At 38.4% G+C, this 18,273-nt stretch overlaps 1 protein-coding gene across 8 annotated transcripts in view; it reads right to left on the bottom strand.

The window, feature by feature from the left end:
- Positions 1–533: 533 nt before the first annotated feature.
- The window catches only part of vwa3a (von Willebrand factor A domain containing 3A), a 72,787-nt gene continuing 55,047 nt past the window's right edge, over positions 534–18,273 (bottom strand). For all 8 annotated transcript variants that reach the window (XM_087245269.1, XM_087245272.1, XM_087245270.1 and 5 more), the window contains exons 22-31: positions 17,930–18,001; positions 17,750–17,847; positions 15,532–15,684; positions 13,473–13,581; positions 10,240–10,384; positions 5,784–5,928; positions 5,533–5,684; positions 4,933–5,050; positions 3,785–3,879; positions 534–910 (exon numbers count right to left, since the gene is read on the bottom strand). In XM_087245269.1, coding sequence (XP_087101395.1) covers positions 871–910; positions 3,785–3,879; positions 4,933–5,050; positions 5,533–5,684; positions 5,784–5,928; positions 10,240–10,384; positions 13,473–13,581; positions 15,532–15,684; positions 17,750–17,847; positions 17,930–18,001 — 1,127 coding nt within the window. In that variant the 3' untranslated portion in view covers positions 534–870. The remainder of the gene's footprint in view (positions 911–3,784; positions 3,880–4,932; positions 5,051–5,532; positions 5,685–5,783; positions 5,929–10,239; positions 10,385–13,472; positions 13,582–15,531; positions 15,685–17,749; positions 17,848–17,929; positions 18,002–18,273) is intronic.

Genomic DNA, 18,273 nt, shown 5'->3' with positions numbered 1-18,273 from the left:
CTGGAGATAAATATATACAGTATAGGAGGAATATGTCTGTCATTTAGATATGAAACACTTCCTGTGCCAGCAGATGACGCTATGGCTATATCTATATATATATATATATATATATATATATATATATATATATATATATATATATATATATATATATATATATATATATATATATATATATATATTTTTTTTTTTATTTTTTTGGTGCGTCCAGGTAAGGATATTTAACAAACAGTTTATAAATATTATAATGTAATAACCAATAGCACACACCTTTTGAAAAGCTGCTTTGGAAAGAGAATTATTGTTAAAAGCCTTATAACAGTAAGCTTAAATTAAATTGAACATAAATAAATGTAAATTTGATACAGATCTGACATTTGAAGACATGTTAGTCCACAAATCTAATTAAATAAAGTGATATTAAATAAATAAAAAGCTTATTAAATACAGATGTGTACTTCAGTGTTCACAAAAACGCATTTTGTGAAAATAAGACGATTAAATATGAGTGAAATAATGCTCCATTATCATTGACTGTAACAGATATATTTATGTCAAAGCGAAACAACACAATCTGAGCTGTACCTGTCAAAATACATAAAAATAAGTGATTATAATAAATTTTGATCCAAAATAATTTCTTATAATATATTTTTTAATAAATCATCATACGATACTTGTTCTAAATGTGCCTAACACGATTTTTGTAATGTATAAACTTATAATTATAATACACAGCTATATTTTAGTGAGTGTTTTCTGTAAATCATGATCAAAATATTATATTTTCTGCTAATATTTAACTAAAATGTCAATGTCACCATATGCAAGTAAAGCTCCATGATAAGAACAGGCTCAGATCAGCGTTTATGTTCCTTCTCGTTTCCTTGACTCCAAAACAGTTTCCCTGTGAAAACAAAATTCAGCATTTCTAAGTCTACAGTAACATCAAACATTACACAAGAACTCATAAATGAATGCACACACCTGTACTGCTATATTTAAGGGGAGTTTTCATAGACTTAATGACTTTATACTGAACAGACTGTATATATTTTCAACCCTCACATTTTCAAAATAGTTCATTCTGTGTGATTTATGAGTCATTTTTCTAATTTACTGCTATTACTATGCTTGTAAGGACATTTGGTGGTTTATGAGGACTCTCAATATAGGTGTAATGTATATTATGCTGTAAAAAACACTTATAAATTGGCCTAACCCTAGCCCTAACCCCAACCTAATCTTACAACGTAGAAATTCTGAATGCCATAATTCCATGTTAAGTATAATTTTTTGTGTTTTGAATAATTAGGGCATGGGGTATGTCCTCATAACCCACCTCATCATTGGAAAACCTAGGTCATACCCATGTTATGCCAATTTGTGTTCTAGTAAACTACCAAAAACAAGCACACACACCTGTACAGGTATCTTTATGAAGACTTCTCATGGACTTGATGACATTATACTGAACAGACTGTATATTTCATCCCATAATCATGACGCTCACAGGAAACAATTTGCATATATTCAAAATATCTCATTCTGTGTGATTTATGAGTAATTTTTCTAATTTACTGGTATTGCTATACTTGCAAGGACATTTGGTGGTTTATGAGGACTCACTATATTGACCTTATTCTCCGCAGACGAGCGGGCGCTGCCATTTGAATCTTTTTGGCACGAGACTTCCGGTCTCTTTCACTTCCATTCATTTTTAGACATTAAAAACTGCTCGTTTCGCTGTTTGATTTTGCAAACTGATATTTCCTTGTTATATTATTCTACTTGGTCTGTATAGTCATGCAAACATTTGTTTGTAGAGCAAGTAGTTTGACCGTTTTTTGCCGATTATTATTCCTTGTCATTTCTCCCATAGGCGACTGAAACGGAAGTTCTAAGACAATCGCGAAAACAGGCGCACCTCCGCATTTTAGAATAAGGTCAATAGGTGTAATGTATATTATACTGAAAGAAAACACTTATTAGATGGCCTAACCCTAGCCCTAACCCTAACCATAACTGGAAACATGGAAATTCTGAATGCCATAAGTTCCTGTTAAGCATTATTTTTAAGTGTTTTGAATGATGAGGACAGGGGCATGTCCTCATAATCCACCCCATCATTGGAAAACCTTGGTCATACCCATGTCATTATACAAATTATATGTCTTTGATTATACAAATTTGTGTCTTTGTAAACGACCAAAACAAGCACATACACACATATACAGGTATATTTATGAGGACTTCTCATGGACTTGATGACATTATACTGAACAGACTGTATATTTCATCCCATAAACCCAACCCTCGCAGAAAACACTTGACACTTTTACATTTTCAAAATACTTCATTCTGTGTGATGTATGAGTCATTTTTCTAATTTACTGGTATTGCTATACTTGCAAGGACATTTGGTGGTTTATGAGGACTCTCTATATAGGTGTAATGTATATTATACTGAAAGAAAACACTTATTAGATGGCCTAACCCTAGCCCTAACCATAACCTTAACTGGAAACATGGAAATTCTGAATGCCATAAGTTCCTGTTAAGCATCATTTCAAGCGTTTTGAATGATGAGGACAGAGGCATGTCCTCATAATCCACCTCATCATTAGAAAACCTTGGTCATACCCATGTCATTATACAAATTTGTGTCCTTGTAAACAACCAAAACAAGCACATACACACCTGTACAGGTATATTTATGAGGACTTCTCATGAACTTAATGACATTATACTGAACAGACTGTATATTTCATCCCATAAACCCAACCCTCACAGAAAACACTTGACACTTTTACATTTTCAAAATAGTTCATTCTGTGTGATGTATGAGTCATTTTTCTAATTTACTGGTATTGCTGAACTTGTAAGGACATTTGGTGGTTTAATGACATTTGGTGGACTCTCAATATTGGCGTAATATATATTATACTGTAAAAAACACTTAACCCCAGCCCTATTTATAAACGTTGAAATTCTGAATGCTATAATTCAATGTTAAGTATAATTTTAAAGTGTTTTGAATGATGAGGACACAGGGCATGTCCTCATAATCCACCTCAACATTGGAAAACCTAGGTCATACCCATGTTATACAAATTTGTGTCTTTGTAAACCATCAAAACAAGTACACACACACACACACACACACACACACACACACACACACACACACACACACACACAGACACACACACACACACACACACACCTGTACAGGTATGTTTATAAAGACTTCTCATGGACTTGATGACATTATACTGAACAGACTGTATATTTCATCCCATAATCCCAACTCTGACAGAAAACACTCGCCATTTTTGCATATTCAGAATACCTCATTCTGTGTGATTTATGAGTCATTTTTCTAATTTACTGGTATTGCTATACTTGCAAGGACTTTGGTGGTTTATGAGGACTCTCCATTTAGGCGTAATGTATATTATACTGTAAGAAAACACTAATTAGATGGCCTAACCCCAGCCCTACCTAAAAACTTGGAAATCTGAATGCCATAATTCCATGTTAAATATAACTTTTAAGCGTTTTAAATAATGAGGACAGAGGGCATGTCCTTATAATCCACCTCAACATTGTAATACCTAGGTCATTCCCATGTCATTATACAAATTTGTGTCTTTGTAAACCACCAAAACAAGCATACACACACACACACACACACACACACACACACACACACACACACACACACACACACACACACACACACACACACACACACACACATACAAACACAGACACACACCTGAAGGCTTTGGCTTGTTTCTGGAACAATCTCAGCTTTTGGATCTCCTCTGTCAGTCTCTTTAAATCGTCTCCTTCAAACTCTGGAAGATTCAACTGTGGACATACGGTAGTCAGAATGACATTTCAGAAAAAAAGACTGCTGAAATGTATGCAAACATAAAGAAAACTACAAATCAATACACTGATGTTAAAGAAATGGCCATTAAAATCAGGGTTGCCAAGTCTGTTGTTCCTACATAACTGGCTACTTTTAACCACATAGTTTTTTAATTTTATTTTTTTTATTTATTTTTTTACATTTTTTAATTACAAAATGTACCTACAGAAGACCTGAGCTATAAATAGGAAAATTATCAAATTATTAAATTTAGATTTTTGTTTAATGAAATGCTAATGGCCTAATCTGATTCAATTCATTATGCTAAGCTAAGCTAAAAGTAACCCCACCACAATAAATCAGCTAAATGGATTCTAAAACAGTTCAAGTAGTTCTGTCAAGTCAACTGTTTAACTAAGGAGACTTGAAAAATAAAAAAGGTGGAGTGTTCCCTTATAGTTTGACATATTATATTAATTATATTTAATGGTTGCGTTAAAATATTTGACTATTTTTACTCTGATAAAACAGAGTATTTTGTGAGGTGTGGGGATTGTGGAGAAGAGATCGTGTAATAACTACAGAAATAGAGAGAAGAAAGTTGATTTACATTCAGTTGATTTACAATTTAGGAAAATTAAATGAATAAATATATATATAAATATAAATAAAATAAATAAAAATAAATATAAATATATATCTTTAAATTATAATTAATTTCACAATTTTGGGGTTCACTTCTGCCAGAATTGTTCTGCAATTTGCCTATATTTAAACTGGACATCAGACAACATACTTGCTGTCGTCGTAACAAATGTATTATTACTATAAGACTGATGGTTTCTTTTTTTCATTTTTGAAAAAAAAACTTTAAGCATTTATAATTACTAATATAACGTTATTTTAAAAAAAGAAACCATATATAAGCATACAGTGATGTAAAATGTGTATTTTACAAATAAGCACTGGCATATTTTATTTTTTGGCTAGTTTTGTTGTGAAAAACTGGCAACCCTGATTAAAATGAACAGGATTGAGCATGTACATACTGCACTGCTCGGGTCCGACAGCTGTTCTCTGATCAGATCTGGATCTGTGCTTTCAGGAGCCTGATGGAAACGTCCTCCATTTTTATGGGCCAGACGCTTCAGAAAATCACTGCTTGACCTGTTCAATTAAGTATAAAAACATGAATACATTTAAAAACAATACACATACCGTCACATACACTTTCAGTGTCAAAACTTAAATGAACTGAGAATGATAAAGGAGGTGCAGTTTTATTGTATGCAGTTTTATTATAAAAACGGGGGGTCAAAGAGGCAGGGTTGCATGAAACATTTTGAGTAATTCCCTCTCATTATTTACTATAACCCTTTTCACACAACCCAAGTGAGCATAAATTTAGTGAATTAAGGGATTTTTATTTGAAATGTGCCACTTCTATCAATCGTTTCTTATGTTGTCCATTAATAAATGCTGATGGAACCCCAGCTGCTTTACTGAAGCATTAGGACACACACAGAGTGCATGATGAGCGCCCCCTTCTGGTAACATTAGTATCAACCTAGTTTTCTCAGTTAATGCAGGAACTGACCAGGTTCAAACGGTCATGGTGATTTGGCAGTGTATGCTGGGAGTGTGTGTACCTATCAGAGCAGTTGAGTGCGATGGTGTGTACGGTGAAGCTCTTCTCTCTTCTCAGAGTCTCCATCTCTGTCAGAATCAAACTGTGGCTGCAGTCGCTGCGCCCGTCACTGATCAGATACACACCAACGCCATCTGCCAGCCCACAGGCTGTCTGGAGCACAGATTACACACACATATACACACACACTTACTACTACTGTGAATTTGTACTTTCAGAAAGCGGTGTGATCATGGGTGCAGATGTGAGTACCTGCAGCGCTGTCAGTGTGGATGAAGAGCCGTGTGTGTTGATCTGACTCAACCACTGCACTGCATGAACACACTGATCCTCTGTCGACTGAACCAGAGCCGGACGCCACATACACAGCCCTCTAGAGAACGCCAGCATATTAAACCTGACCAACACACACAAATCTGTCATTGCAGGTTATGTTACATTTCAAGAGTTCACACTTAGCTGACGATTGAATATAAAGCTTGTTTGGCATGCTGTCCCGCGAGAGAGCCCAGAGCTTATAAGATCATCGAGCCTGGGGCTCCCTCCCATTTGCAAGGCGAGAGGGGAGTTTGAGCTTAGGTAGATCTCGAGAACTCCCCTGCTGTAGCAGCTAATGAACAGATAGTGATTGCTCTTAAGAGATAACTACTTACTAGGAGCATGTCTATGGTGTTGACTTGGATTAGTCAATTAACTTAAGTTGCATGTTTTTGTGGAACCCAGGGGAAACCCACGTAAGCACAAGGAGAACTTGTAAACTCCACACAGAAACGTCGGTTGGCTTGGTAAGGATTAGAACCAGTGACGGTCTTGCTGTGACGCAACAGTGCTAACCACTGGGCCACCTTGCCACCCATCTAGGAAAGGAGGAGGAGTAGGAGTGGAAGGGGGGATTCTTCAATACGAAGATGGCTGTTATATGGAGATTAGGTTATTTATAGTGGCTTAGGAGTCGTCTGATTGGTGAATCATGAATTGAATAATGCGGAACCAGCTGGAAGCAATCATAAGCACGTGATCCTCACGAAATTAGTTTATAAATAAACTTCCCTTGTTGTTGTGTATTAAAGGGCCATGAAACCCCCTCGTTTCAGCAGGGTGTTTTCACACCTCTACTTTGGAAACAGTCAGAAAAGTGGGCGTGTCCAGCTTTGTTTAGGAGGGAGTGTCGGAGGAAGAAAAGTGGGATGGTGTAGGAGTGTCTATTTGGGCGCGCTAAGTTTCAAAGTCAAAACACACACACAGGGGAGAAAGTGATGGTGTTTACTTGGACATCTGTAGTCGAATTATTTGCCAAATTATTAAATGGTAGACTTTAACTGCAGTTTGGCTCTTTTATTCAGGGAATTCATTCATGTCCCTCGCGACAAACGAGATATTTGATTCGAGGAACTGCTGTAAGCGTGTATTTTTCATGCAATGTTTGATACCGCACAGCGAATGAGAGAAAAAAACCTCTGCATTTCCGGGAAACTTAGATGCACACGGCAGGTAGTGTCAGAAAGCCGCGTGTGTTATTCCGATCACTAAATGCGGTGAAAATCCTACACGAGGTTAAAGTTTGGTTGTGGTTCTAACATGTTTACACTCGGTGCAATAGTTAGTTCGATACGAACAAACTGAATAAACAAAGAGCACTGGTCGCTCATTTACCAAATCTGTAGAGACAGGACAATCACCAGCAACTAGAGCCACGTCTTTATTAAGAGGAGACTACAAGCGAATGCGGATCTCAGCATTTGCAGATGAGAACAGCTCTCAGGTAAACAATGTTCCTCCTTAGACACGTAAGTTATTGTTGTCGAGCGTCGCGTACACTGTTAATCCACACGTGACTCCATATGAGCTCTCACAGAGAGAAAATGAAAACAAAACTGCAGCAAACTATAAAAGCAACACTTCACGCTTGTTTTGCCAACACAACGTGGCGTCTCTGTCGTCTAAACACCGTGACAGTAATGAATATTAATGAAGATGCACAATAGAGCGCGCTGAATAAATAAGCTTTGCTCATTGATGTATGGATTGTTAGGACAAAATGACCAACTATTTGAAAATCTGGAGTGTGCAAAGAAATCGAAATACTGAGAGAATCTTTTATGAAATGAAACAAACTAAGTTCTTAACAATGCACAAAACTAATCAGAGTTTTGATGTATTTACAGTAGGAAATTTACAAAAAAAGTTCATAAACCATGACCTTTACTTAATATTATGGCGATTTTTGTAATTAAAAGATGCATTTTTAATCCAATAAAGTATACCTGTGCAACATAAGATTGGTTTTGGGCTCTAGAGTCACATGTTTTCTGCATATCTGATTGCAATCTGAACTTACTCAGCCAGAGTGAATGTCAAAATAGATACATTGTGGGAAAAAAAAAACAAAGCTGGCCACACTGAAAATTGTGTTGTTGATATTTTAGCGGATGTAAACTATGGTTAAAGCGTCACCCACTGTATTCTGACTCTATTCGTCGTGAGAGTGCAAGAGCCGAATCGTGAAAGTTTGAGATGAATACATGTACCGTTTACACTACAAAAGATGAAATGATTGCTCAACACATTTACATGTTACATAATTTTTTTAAATTATATGTTGTCATTAACAATGGTGGAAACAGTACTGAAAAATCATACTCAAGTAAACGTACCATTACTTGCCTAAAAATGTAAGTAGAGTAAAAATATCTGTAGTAAAATTACTCAAAGTTTGAGTAAAAAGTAGACCTTTGAAAAGTACTCAAGAGTAGTGAGTAGTGAGTATCACGCTGTTAAAAGCTGATGCGTTTAAATGTAATTTGTGGATGTGTGTAAACGTAACATTCTGTAGTGCATTTAGTTATTGCCCAGCAGGCACACAACATCATAAGCTGTCAATATTGGGTAAGATTTAGGTTGTGATGTCAGGTGACCAGTTGTCTAGCCAGCGTCAATTCTGATGTCCAATAACGACAAATGATGACGTTGATATTTGGTTGATTTTAGGTTGTGTTAGAAAGTGACTAAAATCCAGCGTTAAGCCAACATCTTAAAGTGTCCCTTTTATACATTAAAAAGGGTCATATTTTGGTTTTTAGGGTCTCCAACAACAGGCTGATATGCATGCAAGGTCAAAAAACACTTTCATTGCCTTATAATATGCATTTATTTTTACCGAATTATCCCAGTGACGAAGTTTGCATGTTCTCCCTGCCTTCGCGTGGGTTTCCTCCGGGTGCTCCGGTTTCCCCCACAGTCCAAAGACATGCAGTACAGGTGAATTGGGTAGGCTAAATTGTCCGTAGTGTATGAGTGTGTGTGTGAATGTGTGTGTGGATGTTTCCCAGAAATGGGTTGCGGCTGTAAGGGCATCTTCTGCGTAAAAACTTGTTGGATTAGTTGGCGGTTTATTCCGCTCTGGCGACCCCAGATTAATAAAGGGACTAAGCCGACAAGAAAATTAATAAATGAATGATATCCAAGTGACTCTTATATGATTTGTTCAGCGATTCATTTGTTCCCAAACCCCTCCGTAGCGCAATGCTTATCTGCGCTGATTGGACCAATGACTAAAGTCTGTTGTGATTGCTTGACACCGTTCAGCGCGAGACAGAGTGAAATGCCCACCACGGCTTATCAACAATATTGAAGTAGTCAGAGTGCAGAGTGTGAGCATACCTGCCAACACTCCCGTATTTCAGACCGATCTCCCTCCACCCTCCCATTTTGTTATTTATCCCGGAAATCTCCTGTAATTCCAATAATATCCAGCTGAGCACAGCATCTTCACGACTTGATTCAACTGGGATCTGCTACAGTGACTGTCTTCCTCTTTTTCTTTGCTATTGTCTGTGGGTGGGGCCGCAGGTTTCAATTTTCCAGAGTTTGCGCAAGCAACAATTGGGAGGGCCTTAAGTTTCGTATCGACGTCACGCTGAAACAGCTAAAGACTCGTTATCAAGACGATACATTCGAAGCACTATGAGTCGACTCTTTTATAGATGAATCAATAGTTTTAAACACGGTGCACTTTCAGATTTAAGCCTTAGCTGGATATTTCACTTCACTTAGAGTTGTGTTGCACACATGGAAGGTCATTTTCAAAAACCCATAATAGAAGCTCTTTAAACCAACGTCATACTGACGTCAAATACTGACATTTATTCATGAGGTATGGCAAACAACATCCAACATCTGATAGACGTCATAGCGCTAATGTCTACACAACGTCAAGCCCTAACATCACTAGACATTAATGTTTGATTGATTTTAGGTTGGACGTTGGACATTGACGTCGACCTGAGGTTAAGTTCTGATGTCATCCTGCTTTTCATTTTCAAACAAAATGTAACGTTTCTACGATGTTGGGGTACAATGTAAAGTGTTTCTACAGGTGGTTTGTCAAGCCCACTCACCCATGTAAAGCTCATTTCATAAATGCACAATGTGAGTGATTGTAGGAACATGTCTGGTGCAAAAGTGTCAGAGAGGTGAAAGAGTGTTTTCTACAAGTGGTTTGTCAAACCCTCTCACCAGCGTGAGGCATGCTCAGAATTAGTAATGTTTTGGGGTTGTTGTGTGGTGAGGTGGTGGAGAGAAAAGAGGGTCTTTGTTACATCCTCTTCACATCTGCATTTAGTCCTGCCCATATGTGATCTGATGTATGTAGGTTCATCTTAATATCAGAGGTAAAATGTGATCTTCTTCTAGATTAAAAAGAGTTCACCTCACACTGTTGGCATGCAGCTGATCCCAGATCAGTAATGTTAGTCCTTTCTGGAGCTCAGGGAAGCAGGAGGCCATTGACCCAGACACATCCAGCAGAAGGCAGACCTCCTTCTCCAGAACTGACCCAAACATACGCCTGCTGCCTGACCACATGTAGAGACATGGGAAAGAAATGAGATCTCTTACAAAACATAGTGATCTACAGTTTGGTCGTGTGAACACTACTAGGTTTTTTGTCTCACGAAGTCAGCATGAACACTGTTTTCTCCTCTCTGATTGGCCAACATGGCTGGGTTCACACCAAACGGGGAAAACAAAATTGAGGCAAATTCTGCAAATCCATGGCAAACGCACTGTGTCTTCTGCGTCGTTCGCACTGAGGGATGGTAAATCTGCTTCAATGTTTACATTTGCGATGTACTCGCAGAAATACTTTATTGCACGTCACGATTGGTGTAAACTAGTGCTGTCAATCGATAAAAAAATTAACTAATAAATCGCAAGACTGAAATGTGTAATTTTGGCTATTCAAATGTAGAATTAATGTAAACGCAAGACAAAAACTATTTAAATTCAAAATATAATTGTTCATTAGAATTTTGTTTAACTTGTAACACAGATTCCTTTATGTAAACAACAAACCCACAATAAACCCTCAAGATCCTGGCTTGGAAGCCATATTTATTACAGAAATAAAAACACAGGCATGTTAATTCCATTTAAATTTTAAACCAATCAATGCTAATAAAGAAAACAATTATTTTCAAGTTGGATTCTAAGTAGACTGCAAAAAAATGCCAAAATACAGGCATTACAGATATGGAAAATTATGATAACAATAAAGTACTAAATACAAACAATTGCACTCATTGTAAATTTATTGCTGTGAGTTGAGAACATTAATTATAAAGTAGAAACAATTTTACTCAGTCCTCTTTTACATTCAGTCAGTTGCTAAGACAGTTTAGTCTGTTGACATTATCGGGGAACAATGTGGACCTTTTCTTTTGAATGATGTGAGCTGAGAGTGCAAAGCAAGTGTGCCGCAAGCCTGTGTTTGAGTGAAGGTCTCGGCCGTTAGATCGCCCCCTGGGGGCTGGCTGCAGTACAAGTCATAAAGCCCGCCTCCTCTGTGTTAATGAAGAAGACTTGAGCCCAAATAAAAAAAATTATTACACTTGCAATAAACTGTCCCGAAAGATGGTTCTGGTAGATTAAGGCACTGGTTATTGTGCTGAAATAGGTGCAGATCTTCATTTTTGTAAACAGTTTGTTTTTAGCAGTAATTTAATGCTGGGCGTGTCATCGTGATTGACAGCTGTGATTGACAGTTTCTCAAAGCAGCGCGTCTGAGCTTCAGCAGGAGACTGAAGTGTTATTATTCGATTTCTGTGTTATTTTACCATGACAAAATGAGTTCAGCAGTAAACTACAGCTTCTGACACACATGATCCTGTTGGAACACTGTTTACTCGCTAAGGTCAGGGCTTTTTTCGGGGTTTATTAGTTTGCTGATACACGCCTAACCACCCAGATAGCAAAACACACTCGGGCCAGTTCCGGCTAGATTCTCGCCTGCCGGAGACTTACCCCTCAGAGCTCAGACTGACTGATCTGCTGGACCTACTCCAGATGCCTGGACTCACTGCCCGATTCCAGCACGAGTCAATCGAGCCAGATGCGGCGGCCGAGCGAGCCGGCGCTGCCGCATGCGAGCCAGAATCAGCCCACGACGCCGCGAGTAGGTTATGCGCTGCGCCCCGGAGCTGGCGCGATTGAATATATAAAACCTTCATATTTGTTAACGTTATTACATCCATTTGTGGTGATATGACAGCAAACGCATGCTGAGAAGTTCGGGGGGCGTGTTTGATTTTACATAAAGCGTTTGGTTGGAAGCTCGACTCCGCTCATTTTCGCGGCTCCTCCTCTGACTCCATCAGACAGTCCTTCTGCGCATGTCAAGGCTCCAATTTCAGCAGTCTTTTGCGACAGTTTGTGCCCGTCAAGCAGGCGTTTTGCCCTCAAATCGTTCAATGGGAAAAGGGGCTGTCGCGTCGTCCATATTTTTTACAGTCATTGGTGCAAAGCAATCTCACAGCAATTCGTAACTTTTTGATTTAGTGGCTATGGACGTTTATGCAGGTTTGTTGCTAAGAAACACGCGCACACACACAGACACATACACAGACAGACAGATAGACAGACACACACACACACACACACACACACACACACACACACACACACACTCCACTCAGATTCAACATGCATGATTGCGTTCATCAAATTTGCTTAAACTAAGCGTTCTAAAGTATGGCTGTATTTCACAAGGATTCTGACACAACAACGCGGAGCAGACACTTGCGTGTAAGGGGGAAACACGTCAAACTTAATGACACATTTGAGGGCTCATGCTGAAAGGCAGATGAATGCGCTGTCTGAGAGCTCGCGACATCATGTCAAGTTCTGAGTACATTTACATAAGACACAAATACTCCAATTTTAATATGATTAAGATAATAGTCTTATTGAGTCTACCATGTAAGCAGCGATTTTTGTCTACCTTAAAGGAACACCAAGTCACGAAATGCAGAGGTTTTGCTTTACGATCACCATGTGGGATCAAACTCCATTTAAACAGAAGTCGAAAGTTAAAAATTAAACACCTGAAATTGCACGAAACTCTAGAGAAAACGCTGGAGACCCTGGTGATGAGAATTAATTGTTTTATACCGAAACTTGCCTTCAAAAAGTGCTTCCTTGGCCTTATTCAAATTTCTTTGCATGTTAAACACACGTCGACCACAACAGGAAATAAAAAACGGCAACTGCATTAATTGTTTTAATTTTTTTTAACGCATTAATTATTTCAAATTAATCACATTCGCAAACGCACTAATTTTGACAGCACTAGTGTAAACCCAGCATGAAAGGCTTTTATTGCCATCTGTTAGTTGGGCAAAATGCCTCATGGTGCTTTTTTGTGAACAGAGATTTAAAAATGGCAGCGAAAACTCATAAAAATACCTATGTATGTGGAATAAATTTCTCAAAATCTCAGCAGAGGATCATTTAACAACTCTACAAACAGACCCAACAGCTTTACTTTATAGTGGCTGAGAGAGTTCAAATGGGCTGCAAGTAAAGGGTTTGTTTCTTTTTTTCCGTTGAACACAAAAGAAGATACTTCAAATAAATGTGTATTTCCTCAAATGTCACCATCAGTACCGGTCAGCAGCCACTGCAGTCTCTGGCAGTAGCGCAGCATCAGAGTCTCCGTCTGACTGATGTACTGCTTCAGCTCAGCTGGACTCAGGTGCAGGTGTTTCACAGCCCCCTGCCAACAATATAACACACACACACACACACACACACACACACACACACACACACACACACACACACACTCACACACACACACACACACACACACACACACACACACACACACACACACACACACACACACACACACACACACATCAGTTATGACATTAAAAGCGATAGTTCACTCAAAAAAAGAGAAAATTCTGTCACCCTTCACTTGTTTCAAACAAGAGTTTCAACTGTTGAAAACTGAAGAAGATATTTTGAAGAATGCTGAAAACCTGTAACCACTGACTTCCATAGTATTTGTTTTTCCTACCGTGGATGTCAAGTTTTCTGTATTCTTCAAAATATCTTCTTTGATGCTCAAGGTTTATAATCACTTGAGGGTGAGTAAATAGTGAGGAAGGCTTTGATCACAACGAACACGTTTTTTTTTTTTTGCATTGAGAGGCACCTGTTTTGAATGGTTTTCTAATGGCTACAAGTGATTTGGGTGTTGCTAATGAGTCTTGTGCACCTTCAGTTAAAATAAGGACCGTAAAAAAAAATGCACTACATCAGTCATGCCTTTTCTTCATTCTCCAATTAAATGAACGCAGAGGCGGTGTTTCCTTTGAGATGACAGCAGTGTTTGTGTTGTCAAGATGTCTACAGAGACTTTTAAAGATGGTGGAGAGACTAGTAGCCCCTTTTCGAGGTATCTGGAGCTGTATGACTTTACAAATCATGAATATCAAAATATTATTAATAGTGCTGTCAAAATTAGTGCGTTAACATATGCGATTACTTTGAAATATTTAACGATTTTAAAAAAATTAACGCAATTAATTCAGTTGCAGGTTTTTTTTTTCACTTCCTGTTCATGTGGACGTGTTCAACATGCAAAGAAATATGGATAAGACCAAGGAAGCACTTTTTGAAGGCAAGTTTCCGTATAAAACAATTAATGTCGCATCACCAGGCTATCCAGAATGATCATGCGTGTTGAATCTGAAGGGAGTCGCTCAGGCACGTTGTGTGTGTCTGTGTCAGGGGTTAAGTGAGTGATGTATCTGAGTAGGAGCGTGTGCTCGCGACGTACCTGAAGAGCGGTGGGGGTGAGTTGCGCACGATGTACCTAAACAGCGGTGGGGGTGAGCTGCGCGCGGCGTACCTGAAGAGCTAGGAGGGATGTGGTGGAGAGGGGTGTGCAACGTATTTAAGGACCGGGCGGGAGACGCGCAATTTCTGGGAGATTATCATTCATATGTGGGCATCCGGGAGTCTCTGTGCATTTGCGGGTCACTCCCGCAACTTCCAGGAGACTTGGGATGTCTGGACTGCAACTTAGCAACTGGATGAATGTAAAGGAGGACTGAGCAAAATTGTTTCTACTTTATAATTAATGTTGTCAACTCACAGCAATACAAATTTACATTGAGTGCAATTGTTTGTATTCATTACTTTATTACTATTATTGTAATTTTCCAATTCCCATATCTGTAATGCCTGTATTTTGGCATTTTTTTGCAGTCCACTTAGAATCCAACTTGGAAATTAATGTTTTCTTTATTGGCATTGATTGTTTTGAAATTTAAATGTCATTAACATGCCTGTGTTTTAATTTCTGTAATAAATATGGCTGTCAAGCCAGGATCTTGATTGTTTATTGTGTAGTTTCAGTCTTTTAAATGTGATTAATCGCAATTAAAAAAGTGTGATTAATTAGTTAAATTTTTTTAATCGATTGACAGCACCAATTATTAGATATTACAATTATAATCAGATGCAGCACTCGCTTAAAATACGCAGCTGATTCAGTCGTTGCCTACCAGTGACATAAAAAGTGCAGCTCTGTTTTTTGTATTCTTGTATTCTGAAAAGGGAAAAGCGCATTCAGTGTGACCGACTTCTAAATCTTAATTTTTGGTGAACTGTCCCTTTAAACACAAGCTCTCGGTGTCAGTGCTGAGCTCACATTGATCTGGATGCTGGGGAATATGGCGCAGTATTTCGCAGACACTCTCCTCTGGACGGACGGCACCAGTGTGTCCTGATGGCGGCATTCGGGACCAGAGAGCAGCCGGTGAAGATCCAGATGCAGATTCCTGATGCCAAACCGTTTCAGCCACTTTAACCACACACAACAGACACATTTGTTATATTTTATTTTATATTATACAGTTGATATCGCAATTATTAGTCCAGTGACTAACAATCATTTTCCCAAATGATGTTTAACAGCGGTGGCGCAGTGGGTAGCCAATTCGCCTTAGAGCAAGAAGGTCACTGGTACAAGCCATGGCTGAGTCAGATTGTGTTTCTGCATTGAGTTTGCATGCTCTCTCCATATAGGTGTGGCTTTCCTCCAGGTCCTCCGGTTTCCCCCACAAGTCCAAAGACATGTGGTATAGGTGAATTGGGTAGGCTAAAATTGTCTGTAGTGTGTGTAAATGAGCAAGTATGGATGTTTCCCAGTAATGTTTTGCTGCTGCATAAAACATATGCTGGATTAGTTGGTGGTTGATCCTGCTGTGGCTATTCTTGATTAATAAAAAAACTAAGCTGAAAAAATAAATGTTTAACAGAGCAAGGAATTTTTCCACAGTATTTCCTATAATATTTTTTCTTCTGGAGAAAGTCTTATTTGTTTTATTTCAGCCAGAACAAACCATCGTTAAACAATGACTTGTTTAATTACCCTAACCTGCCTAATTAACCTAATTAAGCCTTTAATTTTCACTTTAATGGGCACCTATGGTGAAAAATCTACTTTTCAAGCTATTTGGACAAACATATGTGTATATATAATGTATAGACCATCATATTGGGGTGATATAAACACACACAGTCCTTTTTTTTTCAATTTAACAACATAAAAACGGTGGACCAATTAGAGCGTTTTTCAGACCGACCGCAACTTTACGTAGGAGTGCGCTCCCCCTGCCCACCATATTGATTGACAGCTGCGCGCATTTACGTGTTCCGGTAGTCACGTGTATAATCATGCCAACAAGACCAGACAGACATACGCAAAGCAACCGGGAATAAAAGGTCTGTTCAGTTCGCTAGGATCAGCAATCATCATCAAATGTGATCAAGAGTAAGTTTCACATGTTTAAAGTGTTTTAAAACAGAGCATGTGTGTAATTAATTACAGCAATTTACTTCAGCTTTACTTCATCAGCACAGCCGCGTGTCAGAACAATTATAAAAGTAGACGCTTCAATCTCGGTCTGTGGAAGTTAAATCAGGTTTATTTTGTACATTAGCATAACAGATATCCACACAGCAGTGGAGGTTAGCCTGTATCCTGTCACATCGAGTGCAAAAGCAGTGCTAAGCTAAGCGCGCTCTGTCTGTCTGCCTGCCTGTGTGTGTGTGTGTGTGTGTGTGTGTGTGTCAGCTGCGGTGTGCGTGTGTATCTCTGTGTATGTGTGTGTGTGCGAACTTTGTACTGATATTGTGTGTGACTCATCAATGCAACTTTACAATAATGATTAGTAAAGATTAGTTCTTACTGTAGTATTTCTCACAAACGCTACGTGAGACCTTCTTCCTTAAAGTTTGTCTGTTGTCTGATGCAGCCGAGGGAGTAGATTAAAGCATGCGGGAAGGCATGTAGAAACAGTAGGCGGAGATGAACTCGCCTTAAAGGCGCAGTACGACAAAACCACCCCCTGCTTGAAATCAGTATAAAACAGCATCTTGTCAAAGGTATAATGAATAATCTGATGGGTGTTTTGAGCTGAAACTTTATATACACATTCTAGAGACGCAAAAGACTTATATTAAATCTGAAAAAAGGGGTAACCTAGGTGCCCTTTAAGCTGAATACTAGTATCTTAAAAAAGATCTAGGCAAATATTATTTGTTGTCATAATGGCGAAGTATGTTGTACAGTAAAGATCCAGCAAGCACAGGTGCCTTTGTTTATATATGTAAATGCATATAAATATCATCAGTCACTGTATATTTCTGAATAATATTTAATAAGATGATATTTAAATGTTCGGTTTTCTGACCAAAGCCAGTTTTAAAGCATGTAATCCAACACAATGATAACTGAAAGTTGAACAAATCAATAATTTGACCATTATTTTTCTTAAAAAAAAAAAAAAAAACTGGTTATAGAGACCAGTTTAGACTTACAGTTAGGGGTTTATGCACATCTACAGTACCTTAGTGGTGTGTACCTGTTTAGTTGAGCAGATGCCTTCATGTTTGGGCAGTTTGATGCTGGCGATTGACTTGCGCACACTCTTTGGTTTCGGATAGCTCTTGAAGACAAACCCTAGATGAGATAATAAGTGTTTTAAAATACAATTCGTACAATTGTTTTTGTGTATGTTTCTGAGTGATCTAATCACACCAACCCAAGTGTCCGTCCTCCATGAAGAAGACAGACTGAGACACGCTGACTCTCCTTTGAGCAGACTTTGAATGAACTACACACACTCACACACACACACACACACACACACACACACACACACACACACACACACACACACACACACACACACACACACACAAAAAGCCCATTAGCGACAGTGAAGACACCATGAAAGCACCATGAAAGAGTTAAATACTGCAACAGACATGTCTTCAGAATCGCATGTAACTTGGAGGGATATAAAGCAAAGCCAATTTATACGCATAGTGTGGATTAACTAAACTAAAACTAAGAGTTTGGATGGCAGTTAGAGAGCATTTGGTA

This window comes from Danio rerio, chromosome 3, assembly GCF_052040795.2.
Source record: "Danio rerio strain M-AB ecotype USA chromosome 3, GRCz13ab, whole genome shotgun sequence".
NCBI lineage: Eukaryota > Metazoa > Chordata > Actinopteri > Cypriniformes > Danionidae > Danio > Danio rerio.
The sequence above is the reverse complement of the archived record's forward strand: the minus strand, read 5'-3'. Positions and strand labels throughout refer to the sequence as shown.